We start from the raw sequence: 17,701 nt of genomic DNA, 5'->3' as shown, positions 1-17,701 counted from the left end.
ATAAGCAATGTTTAGTTTATTAAACATAATTAAGTGTAATAAACTCATAATCATATTAAGCATTCAAATTGAGAAATTAATTCTTCTATATTTTTCTTTAATTTAAATTTCTTATTATAAGACATGCTTATTGGTTTAAAGTCGTAATAGCTAAACTTTGTAAGACATTTTTCAACGTATTGTTCTTAGGATAATGATATACTATCTTTGTTCCTTGTGACTCTAACTACCATAGCTACACTTGATAATAGAAAGAATGGATGATATAGAAAATATTGAATAAACTCTTAATAAAGGTTAGCTAATATACAAAAATGTGAATATAAACTATATAAAATTACAAATAGACGTTGCGAAAAAAATATAAAAAACGGACTTTGTAAAAATACAAATGTTAGAAGATGATAAAAAAAAGAAGTAAATAAGCTAAAACTACAAAGGATAGACTATAAAAAAAATTGTAAATAATAGATTATTTAAAAATATAAAGGATAGACGTATGCTAAACCGGTCAGTTGAACTCGTCTAATAGAGTTATCATGTTTTAGAATAAATTAATATTTTAAACTCTTCTTCATAGTAATTATCTTAAAATAACAAATTATAAATAGTAAATAGTATGAATAGTTTAATAATTCACTTCATTTGAAAATAAAATCACATTGAATAAATTAAAAAGTACATATGTCTTTTGTGATTCATTGACTTTGTTACGAACTAATTAAACATATGCATTACAAACTATTTTGATAGATTTATTAATTTTGTTTATTAAAGTACTTATATATATATATATATATATATATATATATATATATATATTAGATTCTATTTGTCAATGTGTTAACATTCTTATCAATTCATAATAGATGAAGTTAACACATTGATAAAAATTACACATGAAAAAAAAAAATTCTAATGATTTTAAAATACAATTACATTACTAACTCATAAAGTAATTATAACTAATTTATTGAAAGGAACTACAATTACAAATAAGTCAATAAATAATTTTTAGTAAATTATTATTAAATGTAAAATAATGAAACAAATTAAAAATTATTAATGGAATTAAGTTTTAGGATTTTGTTTAGTTATCTATACCAAAACTATTTTAAAATATTTTTAATATCAAAATTTGTATCCTCATTCTCTCAATCTCTTTTATGGTTGGTAAGAAAGAAATTCAAATTATCATTAACACATTAACAATTTACTGTTTCAAAATTTATTTTGTTCTATAATCACCACACACATAAACTATATAAACAAACAACAAAAAATATCAACTAACATAACTTAAAAAAATTTATAAGGGACCAATAAATTATCAATCCGATTCAACCCTTTTTTGTGTGGTTGGTGCAAGGCACTTATAGGATATTCTTATATAAAACTACATCAACATGTCCATTGCCAAAAGAACACATGCAAAAAATATATAAAGAAATTTAATAACTTGACTTGATTAAAAAAGGATAACGAATAATTTAATCTCTTTGATTTTATAATATACGAATAAATTTCACGTATCTAAAGTTATAAAAAAATAAAAATTGGATAATGAATCCAATATGTGAATCAAAGATTGATAGTTCTTCAAACACATGGCATCACTTATTTCTGATAAAGTTCCTTTAGCTGAGTGTTTTTTTTTAGGTAAAGTTTTATTTTGTGAATCATGTAGAGTGAGAGTCAATAGTTAGGTGGTGGGATAATAAAACAGTGTATATCATTAACCTCTTCAAAAAATAATTAAAACCCCCGCAATTATTATCACATTATATCATTCAGTGGATCATTCTAAATTCTAAATTATGTTAATTTGAGGCGGGTTTTTATAATCTCCAGAAAATAATCCTCACAAAATATCAGTTATATATATATATATAAAACTTTATTAAGTGACCATATTGATCGAATTTGATTTGACCATGTTCTATTCTGTTTACCAAACAACTTCAATAATATTTTTTTTATTATGAGCAAATGTTTATTCGTAGTCTATATCAATTAAAAATATAGAATCAAGCTACAGGTAAAACATTTAAGTCAAAAGTAATATTATAAAGGCTTAAATACCTTTTTAGTCCTCATTTTCGTAGTGTTTGTTGGGAATGGTCCTCATTTTCACATAATGTTTAAAATGGTCCTCATTTTTATCGAATGTTTAGAATGATCCTCATTTTCGCAATTCGTGTTTTATTTGGTCCTTTTCTGTAATGCCGTTTAAATCATTAACGGAGCATTGTACATGTGACACGATTTGTATTAGGGTGTATTACGTGTACTGTACAGGTGGTTTAATTAGATATTTGGGGATAAATAAGTGAGCTAGGGTTTTGGTAGGGAATGTTTGGCAGTTGGTGAGTTTTGACAATCTTGTTCCTTCATTCCCAATTGGAGCACACACCCAGCAATTTGGGAAAGAGTGATGTTAACAATTAAAGAGTTAATTATTGATGCTTACAAATACCTTATTGCTATACCTCCAAGGTATCTCTACTGTACAAATACATGATTTCTATACAAATACCTGATTTCTGTACAAATACCTGATATCAATTGGGAATGGAGGAACAAGATTGCCAAAACTCACCAACTGCCTAAACATTCCCTACCAAAACCCTAGCTCACTTATTTATCCCCAAATATCTAATTAAGCCACCTGTACAGTACACGTAATACACCCGAATACAAATCGTGCCACATGTACAATGCTCTGTTAATGATTTAAACGGCGTTATAGAAAAGGACCAAATAAAACACGAATTGCGAAAATGAGGACCATTCTAAACATTCGGTAAAAATGAGGACCATTTTAAACATTCTGTGAAAATGAGAACTATCCGCAACAAACACTACGAAAATGAGGACAAAAAGGTATTTAAGCCTATTATAAAATACAATTTTACTACACCTTACCCAAGTACAAAAATTATGAGCATGTGATAAGTCTCCATATCAAGTACAAAAATTAAAGTAAAACCAGGTTAAAATCATAACTAATGATGCACACAAAATAGTAACGAACAGGGAAGCCACAATTTGTCAAAGTGAGTTGAGTTGACTCACCACAAGTCGGGTTAAAAATAGTGAATCTAACCTGGTTTACTTTATGGTGAATCAGAAATTTTACAATCCGACTTAATTTATCAAGGGTTAGTACATAAAAAATTATTTATGTATTTATTTTTAAGTATTCAAATATTTAAATGATTTTATAAGCAACCCATGAGATGTTAATCATAGTAAAATCAAGAATAAATGTCTTCATTATGCTCACCACCAATATATGATGAATTGTTTCCAAGAAAGTGTCCATATTGTCCAAAAAAATATGGCTAATATTACACATTTTTTGTCATGCTATTCAACAAAATATATATAAATAAAACTACACATTTTTGTCATGCTAATTTAGAAAAAATTGTTTAAGACGGTTGCTTGAGTAATTTATTATAAAAATTATATTTAAAGATTAAAGTATCAACATATATAACTTGACAATCAAATTAATGAAACATTCAAACTATTCAAATATTATTGAACAACATTCTATCATTTAAAAATATGAAATTGTGAACCTATATAATTAGGAATAGTAAATAATTATTAAAAAAAAATAAAAAATTGTTAAAATATGTTGGTGGGTTAAGTGGTCAACCCACCCTCAACCCGGCTCAAACTCGTTTAACCCGTGGGTTAAGTGAGTCGGGTTGAGTTCAACCCACTTTTAAAAAAAACTGAATTCTTCTCAACCTAACCCGGCTCGAACCCGTGGTGAGCCGGGTTAGCTCATGGGTTGAAACTCATTTTGACATCTCTAGCCACAAAATAGAAATGAACGTGCTAGGAAGGGTTTTTTTCCCTAATCAAATCAAGTGGGTTTTAGCCAATTTAAAGATATTTATCATGTTTCAAAATAAATTATTAAGTGAAAGTGAGGAGAAAGATGAGAGATAAAACCATGAAAATGAGGAACAAATAGTGTGGAGCTTGGAAGCAACAATTCGAAGAGAACAAGAACGAACGAGAAAGATGCGGTGAATTTGAGAGAATAACATTTAGGCCACTTATAAATTTAATATTTAGAATTTATGGGTAGGTTGGTGAGCCAACTCGGCACACCACAGGTTCAACTCCAATTTTTTAGTGGGTTGAGTTTATTTTTGGCCAAATTTGTAGTTTTTTTAACCCAACCCATCTTGAACACGTGGCGTGGTGGTGGGAGACTGGATTTTGAAACGTGTAGCCAATGTTTCAAAGCAATATATTGAATGAGGCGGGAGTCAAGTGAACCAACTCAAAGTCGATCCTTTGAGAAATGTTGGTAATACACGATAACATATGGCATCATCTGATATGTACAACCCCGCAAGTGTTGTGAAGATGTCACATGTTCATCAAGATCCGTAGTTCCGTCTATCGATCCATAGTAAGGCTTCTCCACTTGGGGAGAAGTTCTATCTCCATTATCCCATCTACAAAGGGATGTTGTCTTGGCTTCCCTACTCCTCCAAAAGTCTGATTGGCCCGTGACTCTTTTCTCCATGTTGTCTCTCCTTCCTCCTCCTCACCTCCTTACTTTGTTGTTGACGTGATGCTTCCGCACGTCAAGATGTGTCCTCCAACTACCTGTGTATTCTCTAATTGTCTTCTCGCATCTTATTGACCTCTTTTGCATTCTTACGCATTATTTCTTCTAATTGGTTATTGTCTATGTATTTCTTGACGAATCTCTTCTATAATCTCTTGCAACGCTGCAATTTGATCTACCATGTTCTTTGTTGAGACCATTCCTTCCAAATATACCTCAGTTTCACGATGGATGTCACTGTTCTTGTAAGGTATGATATTATTCTTATGTTACTTGTCGGGATATACTTTGTCTTCAAGATTAGGATGTCCTCACCAAGTCAGATATAATGAACCACAGGAAGTACCTGCAAATGCTCCAACGAATGGTAATTTTCAGTAATGATAGCAGTCCTGAGTCACCTTTATATACCCAACTCTTATTAATTACCTCTAAGAACATTTATATCCCTTCATAAATGCTAATAAATACTCTATTATAATTGTCGTCGTATTGTTTAAACAACACATCATTGGCTTGTGAAAGCTAACAGGTCCTATCCGAGGTGTATAAGTTTAGTTGGTCTAATACTTCTCGTTTCATACCTTTGATCTAGTGATGTCAACGGGGCGGGTAGGGTATGGATAATAGTGCCCTCGTGCCCTACCTGTTGGATAAATATTTGCCCCGTACCCTACCCATACCCATATCCGTCGGGTATCCGTTATGCAGGTACCTGCCTATTTTTTTAATATCCGTGGGTATCCACAGGTACCCACGGATATTTACAAAATTATTTAAAAAACAAATATTTAATCATAAATTTAAATAAAATAAAATAAAATACATTATTGTCATAAATTTTAAATAAAGTTCAAATAAACTCAAATTCATACAAGTCCAAATAATTATAAAAGTATATATAAAATGAAGTTCAAGACCATGAAAATTCTTTAATTGGTGCTTTGATCAACAAGCCCACTTCCTCCGATTGATTCCTGAAAAATAAACAAATAATAAACCTCAACTGTCACGTGCTAAGTATACTTATTTTGATTCCATCATTTGACAACAAACATACCATAGACGTCAATATATCTATATAGGGTTTGATGTATATGCTCAATTTCAAAGAAAGGAAAGAGAAGAATGTCAAGGGGTGTGCTGTCTCGGAACCAAGGTCAGGACCGAGGTGGATGTCCGATCTCCTGAGTATGACGTCAGAGCCGAGCTCGGGATCCCACCTTCATATATCTTAATTTTTCCAATGAATCGCTATTTCTCTGCTCCTTGGTCAGAATTATTTACTGAAATTATTGGATCAAATGCACACGGGCCCATAATGGAAATAAGAGAATAATAGAAACGTGGCCCACGAAAACAAACTCCCTGGAAGTAATGCCTAATACTGAGGGCAGTTTCCCTAGATATGAGGAGGACTTATAGGAGTGGACCAAGGACTATCATGAATCTCAGATATGTAGGCGGTTGATAAAAAACTTCTATATAGGCATGGAATAAAGTGAAGGAAGACATGACTTTTTTCTTTGCCTTTAAAGAGAACTTCCGAGAAGCATATTATTCACGTAATATTTGTTGTATCAATCGAGGAGATCATTACTAGAGGTAAAGAAAGAAGAATTGTTCTTGATCTAATATCTAATCAACAGATTGGGATCGGAACATTGGCACCCACTGTGGGGTCCGGTAAAACCAAAAGCCTACCCCACTAATTTGGAGTAAGATATGACGATTACGACAGTCAGAAACAATGGAGGTGATCCTCCTACAAGAGGTCGCTTGAAAATGTTATGAGAACAACTTACGTGCAGAAGAAGGGCTTATAACATAGCTCAAACCTCTCTCCCCATTACAAAGGAGCAGGAGGCCGACCTCGATCCTAGGCCCTCTGATGACACATATGGTCCTAAGCCACCAGGAGACCTAAAGGAAATAGAAATCTCTCTAGGAAGGAAAGTGAAGGTCGGTACCAACCTCGACCCGCAGTTGGAATCTGATCTCTGTCGCGTCCTTCGTTCCAACCTTATGTCTTTCGCCTGGACAGCAAAGGATATGCCAGGAATAGATCCTGACTTTATTTTTCATCATTTAAGGGTTAACCCCAAAATTAAACCAAGATTTCAGAGATGAAGAAAGCTCAATGAGGAAAAAGCAGAAGCTGCTGCAGAAGAAATTCAAAAACTTATGGAAGCGGGCCATATCATAGAAATACAATATCTCGAATGGCTTGCTAACGTTGTCATGGTGAAAAAGGCTAGTGGAAAGTGGAGGATGTGTGTGGACTTCACAAACTTAAACACAACATGCCCGAAGGATTCATACCCCTTACCAAACATAGATGCGTTGGTAGACAGAGCTTCTGGATGCGGATTACTCAGCTTTATGGATGCGTATTCAGGGTACAATCAGATAAGGATGCACCCTGAGGACGAAGACAAAACCGCTTTTATGGGATCGAAAGCAAATTTTTGTTATCAGGTGATGCCTTTTGGCCTAAAGAATGCATGGACGACGTATCAGAGGATGATGGATAGAATTCTACAACCGATGTTGGGAAGAAATGTAGAGGCCTGTGTAGATGACATGGTAGTCACCTCCGCCAACATAAAGGATCACACAAGAGATCTCCAGGAATTATTCGACACCATCAACAAACATCAGCTAAGGCTGAATCCTGAAAATTGTGTTTTTGGGGTCAAAGCAGGTAAATTCTTGGGTTTTATGTTGACTGAAAGGGGGATAGAAGCAAACCCCGACAAATGCATGGCAATCATAAATATGAAGAGTCCCAAATGCGTACGCGAGGTGCAACAGCTCACAAGTCGGATGGCCACTCTAACCCGATTTTTAGCAAAAAGTGGCAAAAAAGGACACTTATTCTTTCAATGTTTGAAGAAGAATGAGAAATTTCAATGGACGTCAGAATGCAAACAAGCCTTCTTTGAGTTAAAGGAATATCTAAGCCGACCTCTTGTGCTTACCAGACCTGTGTTAGGTTTCCCGTTACAGTTGTATTTAATTGTGACTGAACAAGCGATAAGCTCGGTACTGATACAAGAAAAAGAAGGGGTGCAGCGACCGGTATACTTCGTGAGCAGATTGTTACATGGCGCGGAAAAATGGTACCCGATTCTAGAGAAAGCAGCTCTCATAATAGTGGTCACTGCAAGAAAGCTTAGGCCTTACTTCCAGCGCTTCAGTGTCATTACTAAGACTGATCTTCCTGTTAAACAAGTTTTAAAGAAGCTGGACATGACAGGTCGTATGGTGAAATGGGCCATGGAGCTTGCAGAGTATGACGTCTCATACGAACCCCGGGGCCCTATTAAAGCACAAGCCTTGGCCGACTTCGTTGCCGAGTTAACTCTGCCACCGTCCACAAACGAGGTTGTCAAACTCGGCCCGACAAATGAAACTCCTGCAAAATGGTTGTTATCTGTGGATGGTGCTTCAAATCAAAGAGGAAGTGGGGCTGGCATAGTTCTGGAAGGCCCAGGGGGCATCCTTATCGAGCAATCCCTCAAATTTTCCTTCAAGGCTAGCAACAACCAAGCTGAATATGAGGCTTTAGCCGCTGGAATGTTACTAGCTAAGGAAATGGGAGTAAAACATCTTACAGCTAGGAGTGATTCTCTATTGGCCACTGGACAAGTGAAAGGTGACTTCGCTGCTAAAAATCCTCAACTGGCGCGATACTTAGATTACATCACAACGTTATCAAAGGCCTTTATCACCTTCGAGTTAATCCATGTACCCTGCCAAGAAAACAATCGAGCAGATTTACTCTTTAAACTCGCTAGTTGCACAAAGCCGGGACAACAAAGGTCGGTCATAAAGGAGACGTTGATAGCCCTACGAATCGATATATGTGGACAAACTGCAATGATGGCAATAGAACAGAGGGCAGAAAATAGCAAAGTTTATATGGAGAAACATTGTCTGTAGATTCGGTGTACCTCATCGCATAATATCAGACAATGGGACTCAATTCTCGAGCTCTCAAGTCAAGAAATTATGTAGTGAGTTGGGAATCAAGCAACAATTTTCATCAGTGGAACACCCTCAGACCAATGGGCAAGCGGAAGCAGCAAATAAAGTCATTTTAAGAGCACTTAAAAGGAGGATATTAACTGTGAAGACATCCTGGCCTGACGAGCTCCCTCGAATCCTTTGGGCATATCACATAACCCATCAATCGACGACACAAGAAACCCCTTTCAGCCTAGTCTATGAAACTGATGCCCTCCTCCCTGTAGAAATTGGTCATCCAGCAAGTGAGTCTTCTGGCTTGATACGAAGCAACGACGAGCAAGGCCTCAGAGCCAACTTAGATGCCTTGGAGGAGGTCCGCGAATTAGCGAGGATAACAAGTGAAGCGGCAAAGAGACGGATAGAGAGACGATACAAAACCAAAGTCAGACCCCGGGATTTTAAGGTAAATGACTTGGTCCTCAGACGAGCTCATGCAATTGAAATAATAGATAAACTCTCACCTAAATAGGTAGGCCCCTTCCGAGTCAACACGGTCCTGCAGGGGGCGAATAAAGATTGGAGACCTTGGACGGGATAACCATTCCAAGAACCTGGAACGCAACAAACTTACGGTTTTACTTTAGTTAAGAGTTTTTCATTCTTTATTTCATTCGCGCATCTGTAACCGAATACTTGCTATGATTGAATAAAAACCCCACACTCTTTTTCCCTCCGAGCAATCTGGAAAACCGGAGGGTTTTTTAACGAGGTGGGTTTTTTCAAGTTATGACTAGATTTTTATGATTAATAAATACCGACCTTGCTATGTGCTTGGTACCGACCTCGGTATGCTGAGGGCTGACACTGGTCCGACCTTGCTATGTGCTTGGTATCGACCTCAGTACGCTGAGGGCTGACACCAGACCGACCTTGCTATGTGCTTGGTACCGACCTCAGTACGCTGAGGGCTGACACCGTTTCGACTTTGCTATGTGCTTGGTGTAACATCCCTGGCGTACCACGCCCAGAGCATGTCAGGTTACTACAGCCCGATGCACCCCAACCCCTCACCCTTCTCCGTCCATTCATACTGGGTGGGTTGTTGCCAGTGGGAATCGAACCCCCAACCTGACCTTTAACATCTCTGGCTCACCAGCAGATGCTACCAGTTGTGCTGCAGCGCAACTGGTAGCATCTGCTGGTGAGCCAGAGATGTTAAAGGTCAGGTTGGGGGTTCGATTCCCACTGGCAACAACCCACCCAGTATGAATGGACGGAGAAGGGTGAGGGGTTGGGGTGCATCGGGCTGTAGTAACCTGACATGCTCTGGGCGTGGTACGCCAGGGATGTTACACTTGGTACCGACCTTAGTACGCTGAGGGTTGACACCGGTCCGACCTTGCAATGTGCTTGGTACCGACCTCAGTACGATGAGTGCTAACATCAGTCCGACCTTGCTATGTGCTTGGTACCGACCTTAGTACGCTGAGGGCTAACACCGATCCGACCTTGCTATGTGCTTGGTACCGACCTTGGTACGCTGAGGGCTAACATCGGTCCGACCTTGCTATGTGTTTGGTACCGACCTCGGTACGTTGAGGGCTGACACTGGTCCGATCTTGCTATGTGCTTGGTACCGACCTCGGTACGCTGAAGGCTGACACTGGTCCGACCTTTCTATGTGCTTGGTACCGACCTCAGTACACTAAATATTGATATCAGTCCGATCTTTCTAATGAATTTGGTAGGGATGCAATCGCGTAAGATTAGTTTTTATTTTTTCAAGTATGTTAGTATGTTAGGCTTTCAAATTGGGTTTTTTTTTTCTATGATTTCACTATTGACCTCAAGCTGAAACGTGCAAAATATGTTCTAAATTTAAAGTGATAGAGTCCAAAGTTATAGCATACGCACAAAAAACGAAATAATAGAGTACAAAGTTATAACATACACACCAAAAACGAAATTAGATGTTCAAAGCTAAAGCAATTACAACTACAAAGTCATTTTTCTATTCTTCAGCAATTTCCACCAGTTATCCATCAACTACCTCCTTAGTTATATCAGCACTGGATATATCTGCTTCAGGGCAGAGAACCTTAACTTGATCTAGAGCCAGTTGGAATCCCTGCTTAAGAGTGGAGCAAAGCTGGTCAGCGAGCTCTTCTTTCTCACTCTCTAAAATCTGACAACGACCAGTCAAGCTAGTAACTTGAGTTTCATAAACTTGAACCTTTGGGGTCAATTCGTCAAACTCAGTCTTTAAGGTTGACAACTCATTTTCTTTCTCCTTCAAGGTCTTCCGCAACTCATCCAGCTCGAAGCGGAGTTGCATCACTTCTTTCTGAGCAACATCCAAATCCCCAATCGCTTTCATTTCTTTCTTTTCCGAGGACTCCAAGCGATCAACTAGGAAGATAGAGGATGCCTCAGCTTGATGCAACGAGCGAAGCAATCCTTCATACACGGAGGTTGAGTTGCCTTTAGATAGCATTTTCTCATCAGCGGCAGAATAATTCCTTGTTCGGCCATGGGCCAAATGTGCAAAATCTTCATCCCAAAAACCACCCTTTTGACCTAAAGAGCCTTCTTTCCCCTTTGTCGTGACCTCCACGGGGCGATCATTAGAACCCGACGCTTCTAAGGCAAGTTGTAGATCTCCTTTCTTCCTCTTTTTTAGCTTCGGGTCACTTTGAGTACTTTCAGGTTCACTCTCGAGATTGGTCTTCATTGGGGAACCCCGGGTTCGAGAGTTGGTTCTGACCTTTGTAGTTCCTTGTTGCTTAATCCGGCGAAGTAGGTCTCTTTGAGATAGAGCCATTTGCTCGTTTGCATCACACAAAAATTCACACAAAATTCATCATATCATAAAATAAACAGGATTATAGAACGGACAAAGCTTAGATAGATGTATACCAATGAATAACTTTAAGTCTACTTTGCGATACTTAAGCTCTAAAATCTTACGAGTGTCGAAGATGGCCTCTAAACCTTCCAACTCTTGACAACCCTTCTGTTCTACGGGGTCTAACACGTCCATCTGCCGAGCTCCTTGCAAGGATGGATGTTTTGTCCAGTATAAAGGAAAACCTTCCAACAAGGTAGGATTATGGGTTGGCGCCATTACTTTAACAAAAATTCCTTTAAACCCATTCAAAGATGACTGAGATAGAGTGAAAAGTCCACGACCACTGGCACCATTCAAAGAGGCCCAAAGTTGCCTAGACGAGCTACTTTTTAACTCAAAGAAATAGAGGAACATGGCAGGAGTAGGTCGAATTTCGAGACTACCACATAAGATTTGAAAGGCGCGGATGAAGGCCCAACTATTGGGGTGAAGTTGGGCGGGGGCGACGTTTAATAGAGTTAATAATCCTTTTTCGAACTCATTAAAAGGAAAACGGAGGCCGAGTCGTTCAAAGAGTGTAGCATATATAAAGGTGAAGGTCTGCAAAGGGGGAAGTCTTCCATCCCTACAAACAGGCTCATCCAGCTCACATAACCCGACGTTCACATCGTTTTCATCACCCTTACATAGAGCTTGCTTATCCCTAAAGAACCTTATTCTTCTCTCAGAACAAAAACCACTGGTTTCTCTCTTTAAAGCTAAAGAAGCCCATGGATATTGAGTATCATAAGAAGTCATCTCAGCCCGATTTAGTATCAAAACCCTAGGGAAATTTTTCTTTCCTAAAAAAAAAAGCCAATGTTCACACCCCACTTAAAGAAGTATGATACGTCTGGAACAAATAAAAGGGAAACACGATTCACAAAGGAAAAACAACAATCTATGAGAATATGTGTTAGAGTTATCAACCTAGAACTACCACCAACCACCAACGACAAAACAAGGTTTAATCCAAAACCTCTCAAAAATCAGATGTTCTAAAGAGGTTTGGTGAGTCTAGATTTTGCAATGCAAATTTCGCCGAGAAACTAACATTAGAAGAAAATAAGAGAAAGGGGGCTAGCATTGTATATAATGAAGCCAGATTGAAAGTCATCAGACAACACCAGTTTCACCAAGAAACATTTGAAGATTTTTCAAGAGAAAGATAGAAAGATTAAACAAGATAAACATTCGCCCAAATGAAAATAGCAAAGTGTACCTGATTCGCGTATGAAACAAGGATCAAAAGAGGAAATGCAGTCGAATCGAAAGAAGAAATGCAGTCGTCTGAGTTACGAACGCATGCACAGTTGTAAGATAAAAATACTATCTTTTTGTTTTCTGGATTCAATAAAACTTTGGGGGGAGAAGAACGGTTATCTAGGGTTCAAATCCTAGCCGTAGAAGTTGATAGAAATGAAGCATCCGATAGTTGCCACGTGTTAAAGTAGGTAGGGGATAATTAATGAAAGCAGGCGTGTCCAATCAAATGCGTCATATCATATCTCGTACAACATGAGCCTTTATCTCTAGCATTTCAACACCTCGGTCAGAGGAAACATGATCCAAAAGAGCGACAACCCTTAATCATGATAACACGATGAAGGGTTGGAGGGCTGTGTGCTGTCTCGGAACCAAGGTCAGGACCGAGGTGGATGTCCGATCTCTTGAGTATGACGTCGGAGCCGAGCTCGGGATCCCACCTTCATATATCTTAATTTTTCCAATGAATCGCTATTTCCCTGCACCTTGGTCGAAATTATTTACTGAAGTTATTGGATCAAATGCACATGGGCCCATAATGGAAATAAGAGAATAATAGAAACGTGGCCCACAAAAACAAACTCCCTGGAAGTAATGCCTAATACTGAGGGCAGTTTCCCTAGATATGAGAAGGACTTATAGGAGTGGACCAAGGACTATCATGAATCTCGGATATGTAGGCGGTTGATAAAAAAAACTTCTATATAGGCATGGAATAAAGTGAAGGAAGACATGACTTTTTTCTTTGCCTTTAGAGAGAACTTCCGAGAAGCATATTATTCACGTAATATTTGTTGTATCAATCGAGGAGATCATTACTAGAGGTAAAGAAAGAAGAATTGTTCTTGATCTAATATCTGATCAACAGATTGGGATCGGAACAGGTGTACTTGGAAGAAGATAACGTACCAATACTTGAAGTTGGAAAAATGAAGACAGAAGATAAGACAAGATGTGCAGCTTAGACAAAATTAGGTCACAATGTGTTTTACTAATACACACACACACACACACACACACACATATATATATATATATATATATATATATATATATGAGGTATTCTTATAAATTAAAGTTTAGCGGATACGAGTATCTACGAGTATAGATACTATTATACCCGTACCCGCTCTGTTAACATACGAGTATCAAAAATACTCGTACCCGCAGGTAGCGGGTATTCATTTTTAATATTCGTTTCCTACCCATTGCGAGTTTTATCTGCGGATACGTGGGTATGAATTTTTTTGACATCCTTACTTTGATCCCTTATATCAAGGTAGTTAATATATAACCAATATATTCAAACCTAGAAAGAGAAGCATATGTGAAGATAAACACTACATGTCAACACACTATAGACATCCATGGAGGCCATTTTCCTTATTTAATGGAGAACTTTTTTTTTTATTATTTTTTTAATAATAATACGTGACATTAATTTTCATTTTCATTTGTATTTTCCTTTTAATTATATATGTTATAGATAGATAAATTATTTTCAAAAAGTATTAAATTTTCATAGAACGGGGACGACTACTTTCAGCAATGTTTCAAATTTTTAACGTTCTAAAGTTTGAACCTTTTAAAAAATTATTCTTTTAAATATTTAAAATTATAAAATTAAATTATATTAAAAAAATTGTGAAATGTTAATGATTTTTTTTTTAAATTATTCAACCTAACACTCCAAATGGACTCTTGTCACTTTATCTAGTTTTATGGCAAAATTGTAAAATTATAATAAAATTATGAAATGTTAAAGAAATTATAATAACATTTTAAAATTTTAAAATTAAATTATATTAATAAAATTGTGAAATGTTAAAGAAATTATAATAACATTTTAAAATTTTAAAATTAAATTATATTAATAAAATTGTGAAATGTTAATGAAAGTTATTATTTTTTTAATTATTCAACCTAACACTCCATATGGACTCTTGTCAATTTATCTAGTTTTATGGCAAAAAATAGGATTGGAAGTAATGGGTTTTTAATTTTAATCGGGTTACCCTAACTGGAGGTATATAAAGTGCTGGTGTTAGGGTTTTAGGTTATACTTGGTCTTTTGTTGGATCACTGTTGCAGAAATCCTTTTTCTGACGGCAAATCACCATGACGGCTCAAACTCAAGAGGAGCTTCTCGCCCAACACCTCGAACAGCAAAAGATACTCGTAATCCATGCTATTTTTTTTATTTCCCTTTCTTGTGTTTTTATACTTTAATTTTGTATTGGATTAGGAATACTCAGTTGAGTTAAATTGTGTGCAATGTTTTCATCATTAGTTGGTTTAGGGTTCTGTAGCCTCTGAAGTACTAGCTGTAGTTGGTTACTGTTAAGGGTTTGCGTTTAATTAGAGTAAATTGAGGTAGTAGATAGTTTGTATTTTCTATGCAGTTTGCGTTCTGTGTTTGTTCATTGTTGATCCGATCAGAAGTTTAATATGAGAAAGAGAGTAGAAATGAAATTACTAGGTTTTCGATTGGTTCAGGGCTGAACTTTTTCTGCGCAATCGATTGGGAGTTTTTTATTTTTTTTGGGCGGGTTACTAGTATATATGGAAAATAGGTTCCAACCAAACTCAGTAGAAAAATTCATCTTTCATGAAAAACTAAACACCTAGCCACAGTAGAAGAACAATTAAAACTAACATGGAAGCAGTTACTTATGGTACAATTACTGAATATTAATCTTTTTTCCTTAATAACTTGGTACTAATAGTTAAATATTTTCTTATGTTACTGAGAAATGACTTACTTTTTGCCCCCTTTTTGTAGTATTTTTGAACTTTTGAATAATATCTTTTGTAGCATGATGAACCTGTAGTCGAGGATGATGACGATGAGGAAGATGAAGACGATGATGACGAAGAGGATGATGATCATGGTGAAGGTAAGTTGGTCAATGAGATTAACTGGAGACTGCTTATGACTTTCTCACCTTCGTTCTTGCATCTCGCAAAGGCTTAGTAGCATTCCTCCTACAATTTGGTTGGAATTGTTTTCGAGTGCAAAGAGTGTAAATGGTCAATTAGATTATTGGGCTTGTCTTGTCTTGATATACTATGGACCTGTTGTATTTTTAACTAAGTAACGAGCTCTTGCAAATTTTTGTTGGTGTGTCAACTTCATTTATATTATTTAGAGTCTCTGCATAAAAGGTGTTAATCATCATGGTTTGCAAAAAAGTTAAATATTGTTTTTCTTAAAAACTTTCAATTATAATTTAGTTTAGTTTAGTTTAGTTTCTTATATAGGCTGTAAAGTTATACCTTCATTTTTTAGATTCAGACATCACCAGTAGCATTAGCGTGATCTTTCACTTTATTTAAAATGCTAATTGAATATTTGGGCACTTCAATTACAAGTAGATTATTATTTTATTTATTTATTTTTAATTATACTTGTTAAAGTTATATATTGTATAACGAATTTTGAATTCATGTCACAATAATGTAGTGACATTTTAGTGTGTCTACAATGACACATGCTCATTCTTAAAGCATTATTTCTCTTTCATTTGATTTAAGATTTGTATTTTATATTCATTTTATACATTTACCGCCTTTCTCGTGTCTTGTATTTTTAGAATTGGTTGTATCTGTGTTTTGAGGTTGCATTACATGTCCCATCTCTTGTCTGTGCTTCCCATCAGGATTGTTCTGTACTTGGACGGGACTTGAGATGTATAGTATAATGTCATACTAATGTCACACATAGGATGGATGGAATTTGTAGGCCTGTTCAATCTGGTATCAGAATCCAAATTCGTGAATTTGTTTTGTTTGCAGGACTAGAAGGTGATGCATCTGGTAGGTCCAAGCAAACCAGAAGTGAAAAGAAGAGTCGCAAGGCAATGCTCAAACTTGGAATGAAACCTGTAGGGGGTGTCAGCCGAGTGACAGTAAAGAAGAGCAAGAATGTTAGCATTTGACACATCTTTTATACTTTTCAATGCTGTCTTCCGATTTTCAGATCTATCTTGTTTTGATAATTGAATTGTACTTCCTTGTTTTGTTAGATCCTGTTTGTTATCTCAAAGCCAGACGTTTTCAAGAGTCCAACTTCTGATACATACATTATATTTGGGGAAGCTAAGATTGAAGACTTGAGCTCACAGCTACAGACTCAGGCAGCAGAGCAATTCAAGGCTCCTAATGTAAGCAATGTAGGATTGAAGCCTGAATCCTCTGCTATAGCTCAAGATGATGAGGAAGTGGATGAGGCTGGTGTAGATCCCAAGGATATAGAGCTGGTGATGACTCAAGCTGGTGTGTCAAGACCTAAAGCTGTTAAAGCACTCAAGGCAGCCGGTGGTGACATTGTTGCTGCCATTATGGAGCTAACTAATTAATGGTTTGGTATGTTTTGAATTTGGAATGTGTAGCTATTTTTCTTTGTTCATCGAAATTTTTGCTCTCCTTGAATTTGAAATACTGGTTTGTCAATTATCTTTGTAATTGTCGGTTTAAGGAAAAGACTCTGGACTCATTTGCGACTAGTGCATGTTCAATGCCAAGAATGACACTCATAATTATCAGTTATATAGATACTTCCCGTTACACAGCATCTGCGTTGCTGTTATTTAAGATAATTAATAACTTCAATGACAAAGCCTCCCTCATTTGTGTCATATAAAGATAATTGGAGGCATTTATCCAGGACTTGTAATTTTTAAAGTTGAGTAGTTTAAACAAAGCAAAAGGGAAAATTAATACTTTGTGCATATCTTCTAACACTAGCAGTTTTTCACTAGAAAATTAATGGCTTTCATAACCATTGGACTATTTTCTCTTACTTTTGCACTTATAAAACTATTATGACCCTTACGTGATGTTTATAGAGAAATGTTTTACGTTGTCTAAATATATAGTAAAAAGATTTGACTGGAGAGGCTTCATGTATGTGTTTGGATGGAAATTAAATTGACTTGAATTCAAGTAGAGTTGAAAAAAAGAGAACATTTTATTGA

General features: G+C 36.4%; 2 protein-coding genes across 2 annotated transcripts; both read left to right on the top strand.

The window, feature by feature from the left end:
- The first annotated feature begins 6,784 nt into the window (after positions 1–6,784).
- LOC114190480 lies at positions 6,785–9,101 on the top strand. Its single transcript, XM_028079382.1, has 2 exons — positions 6,785–8,537; positions 8,653–9,101. Exons 1-2 carry the CDS (start codon positions 6,785–6,787, stop codon positions 9,099–9,101), a joined length of 2,202 nt encoding a protein of 733 aa, XP_027935183.1.
- Positions 9,102–14,720: 5,619 nt separating this feature from the next.
- On the top strand, positions 14,721–17,291 carry LOC114163688 (nascent polypeptide-associated complex subunit alpha-like protein 1). The gene is made up of 4 exons (XM_028047985.1): positions 14,721–14,903; positions 15,541–15,622; positions 16,521–16,651; positions 16,751–17,291. Exons 1-4 carry the CDS (start codon positions 14,844–14,846, stop codon positions 17,081–17,083), a joined length of 606 nt encoding a protein of 201 aa, XP_027903786.1. The 5' UTR covers positions 14,721–14,843; the 3' UTR covers positions 17,084–17,291.
- The last annotated feature ends 410 nt before the right edge of the window (positions 17,292–17,701 follow it).

The sequence above is a fragment of the Vigna unguiculata genome, chromosome 1, assembly GCF_004118075.2.
Source record: "Vigna unguiculata cultivar IT97K-499-35 chromosome 1, ASM411807v1, whole genome shotgun sequence".
NCBI lineage: Eukaryota > Viridiplantae > Streptophyta > Magnoliopsida > Fabales > Fabaceae > Vigna > Vigna unguiculata.
This window is presented reverse-complemented; position numbering and strand designations above follow the sequence as displayed.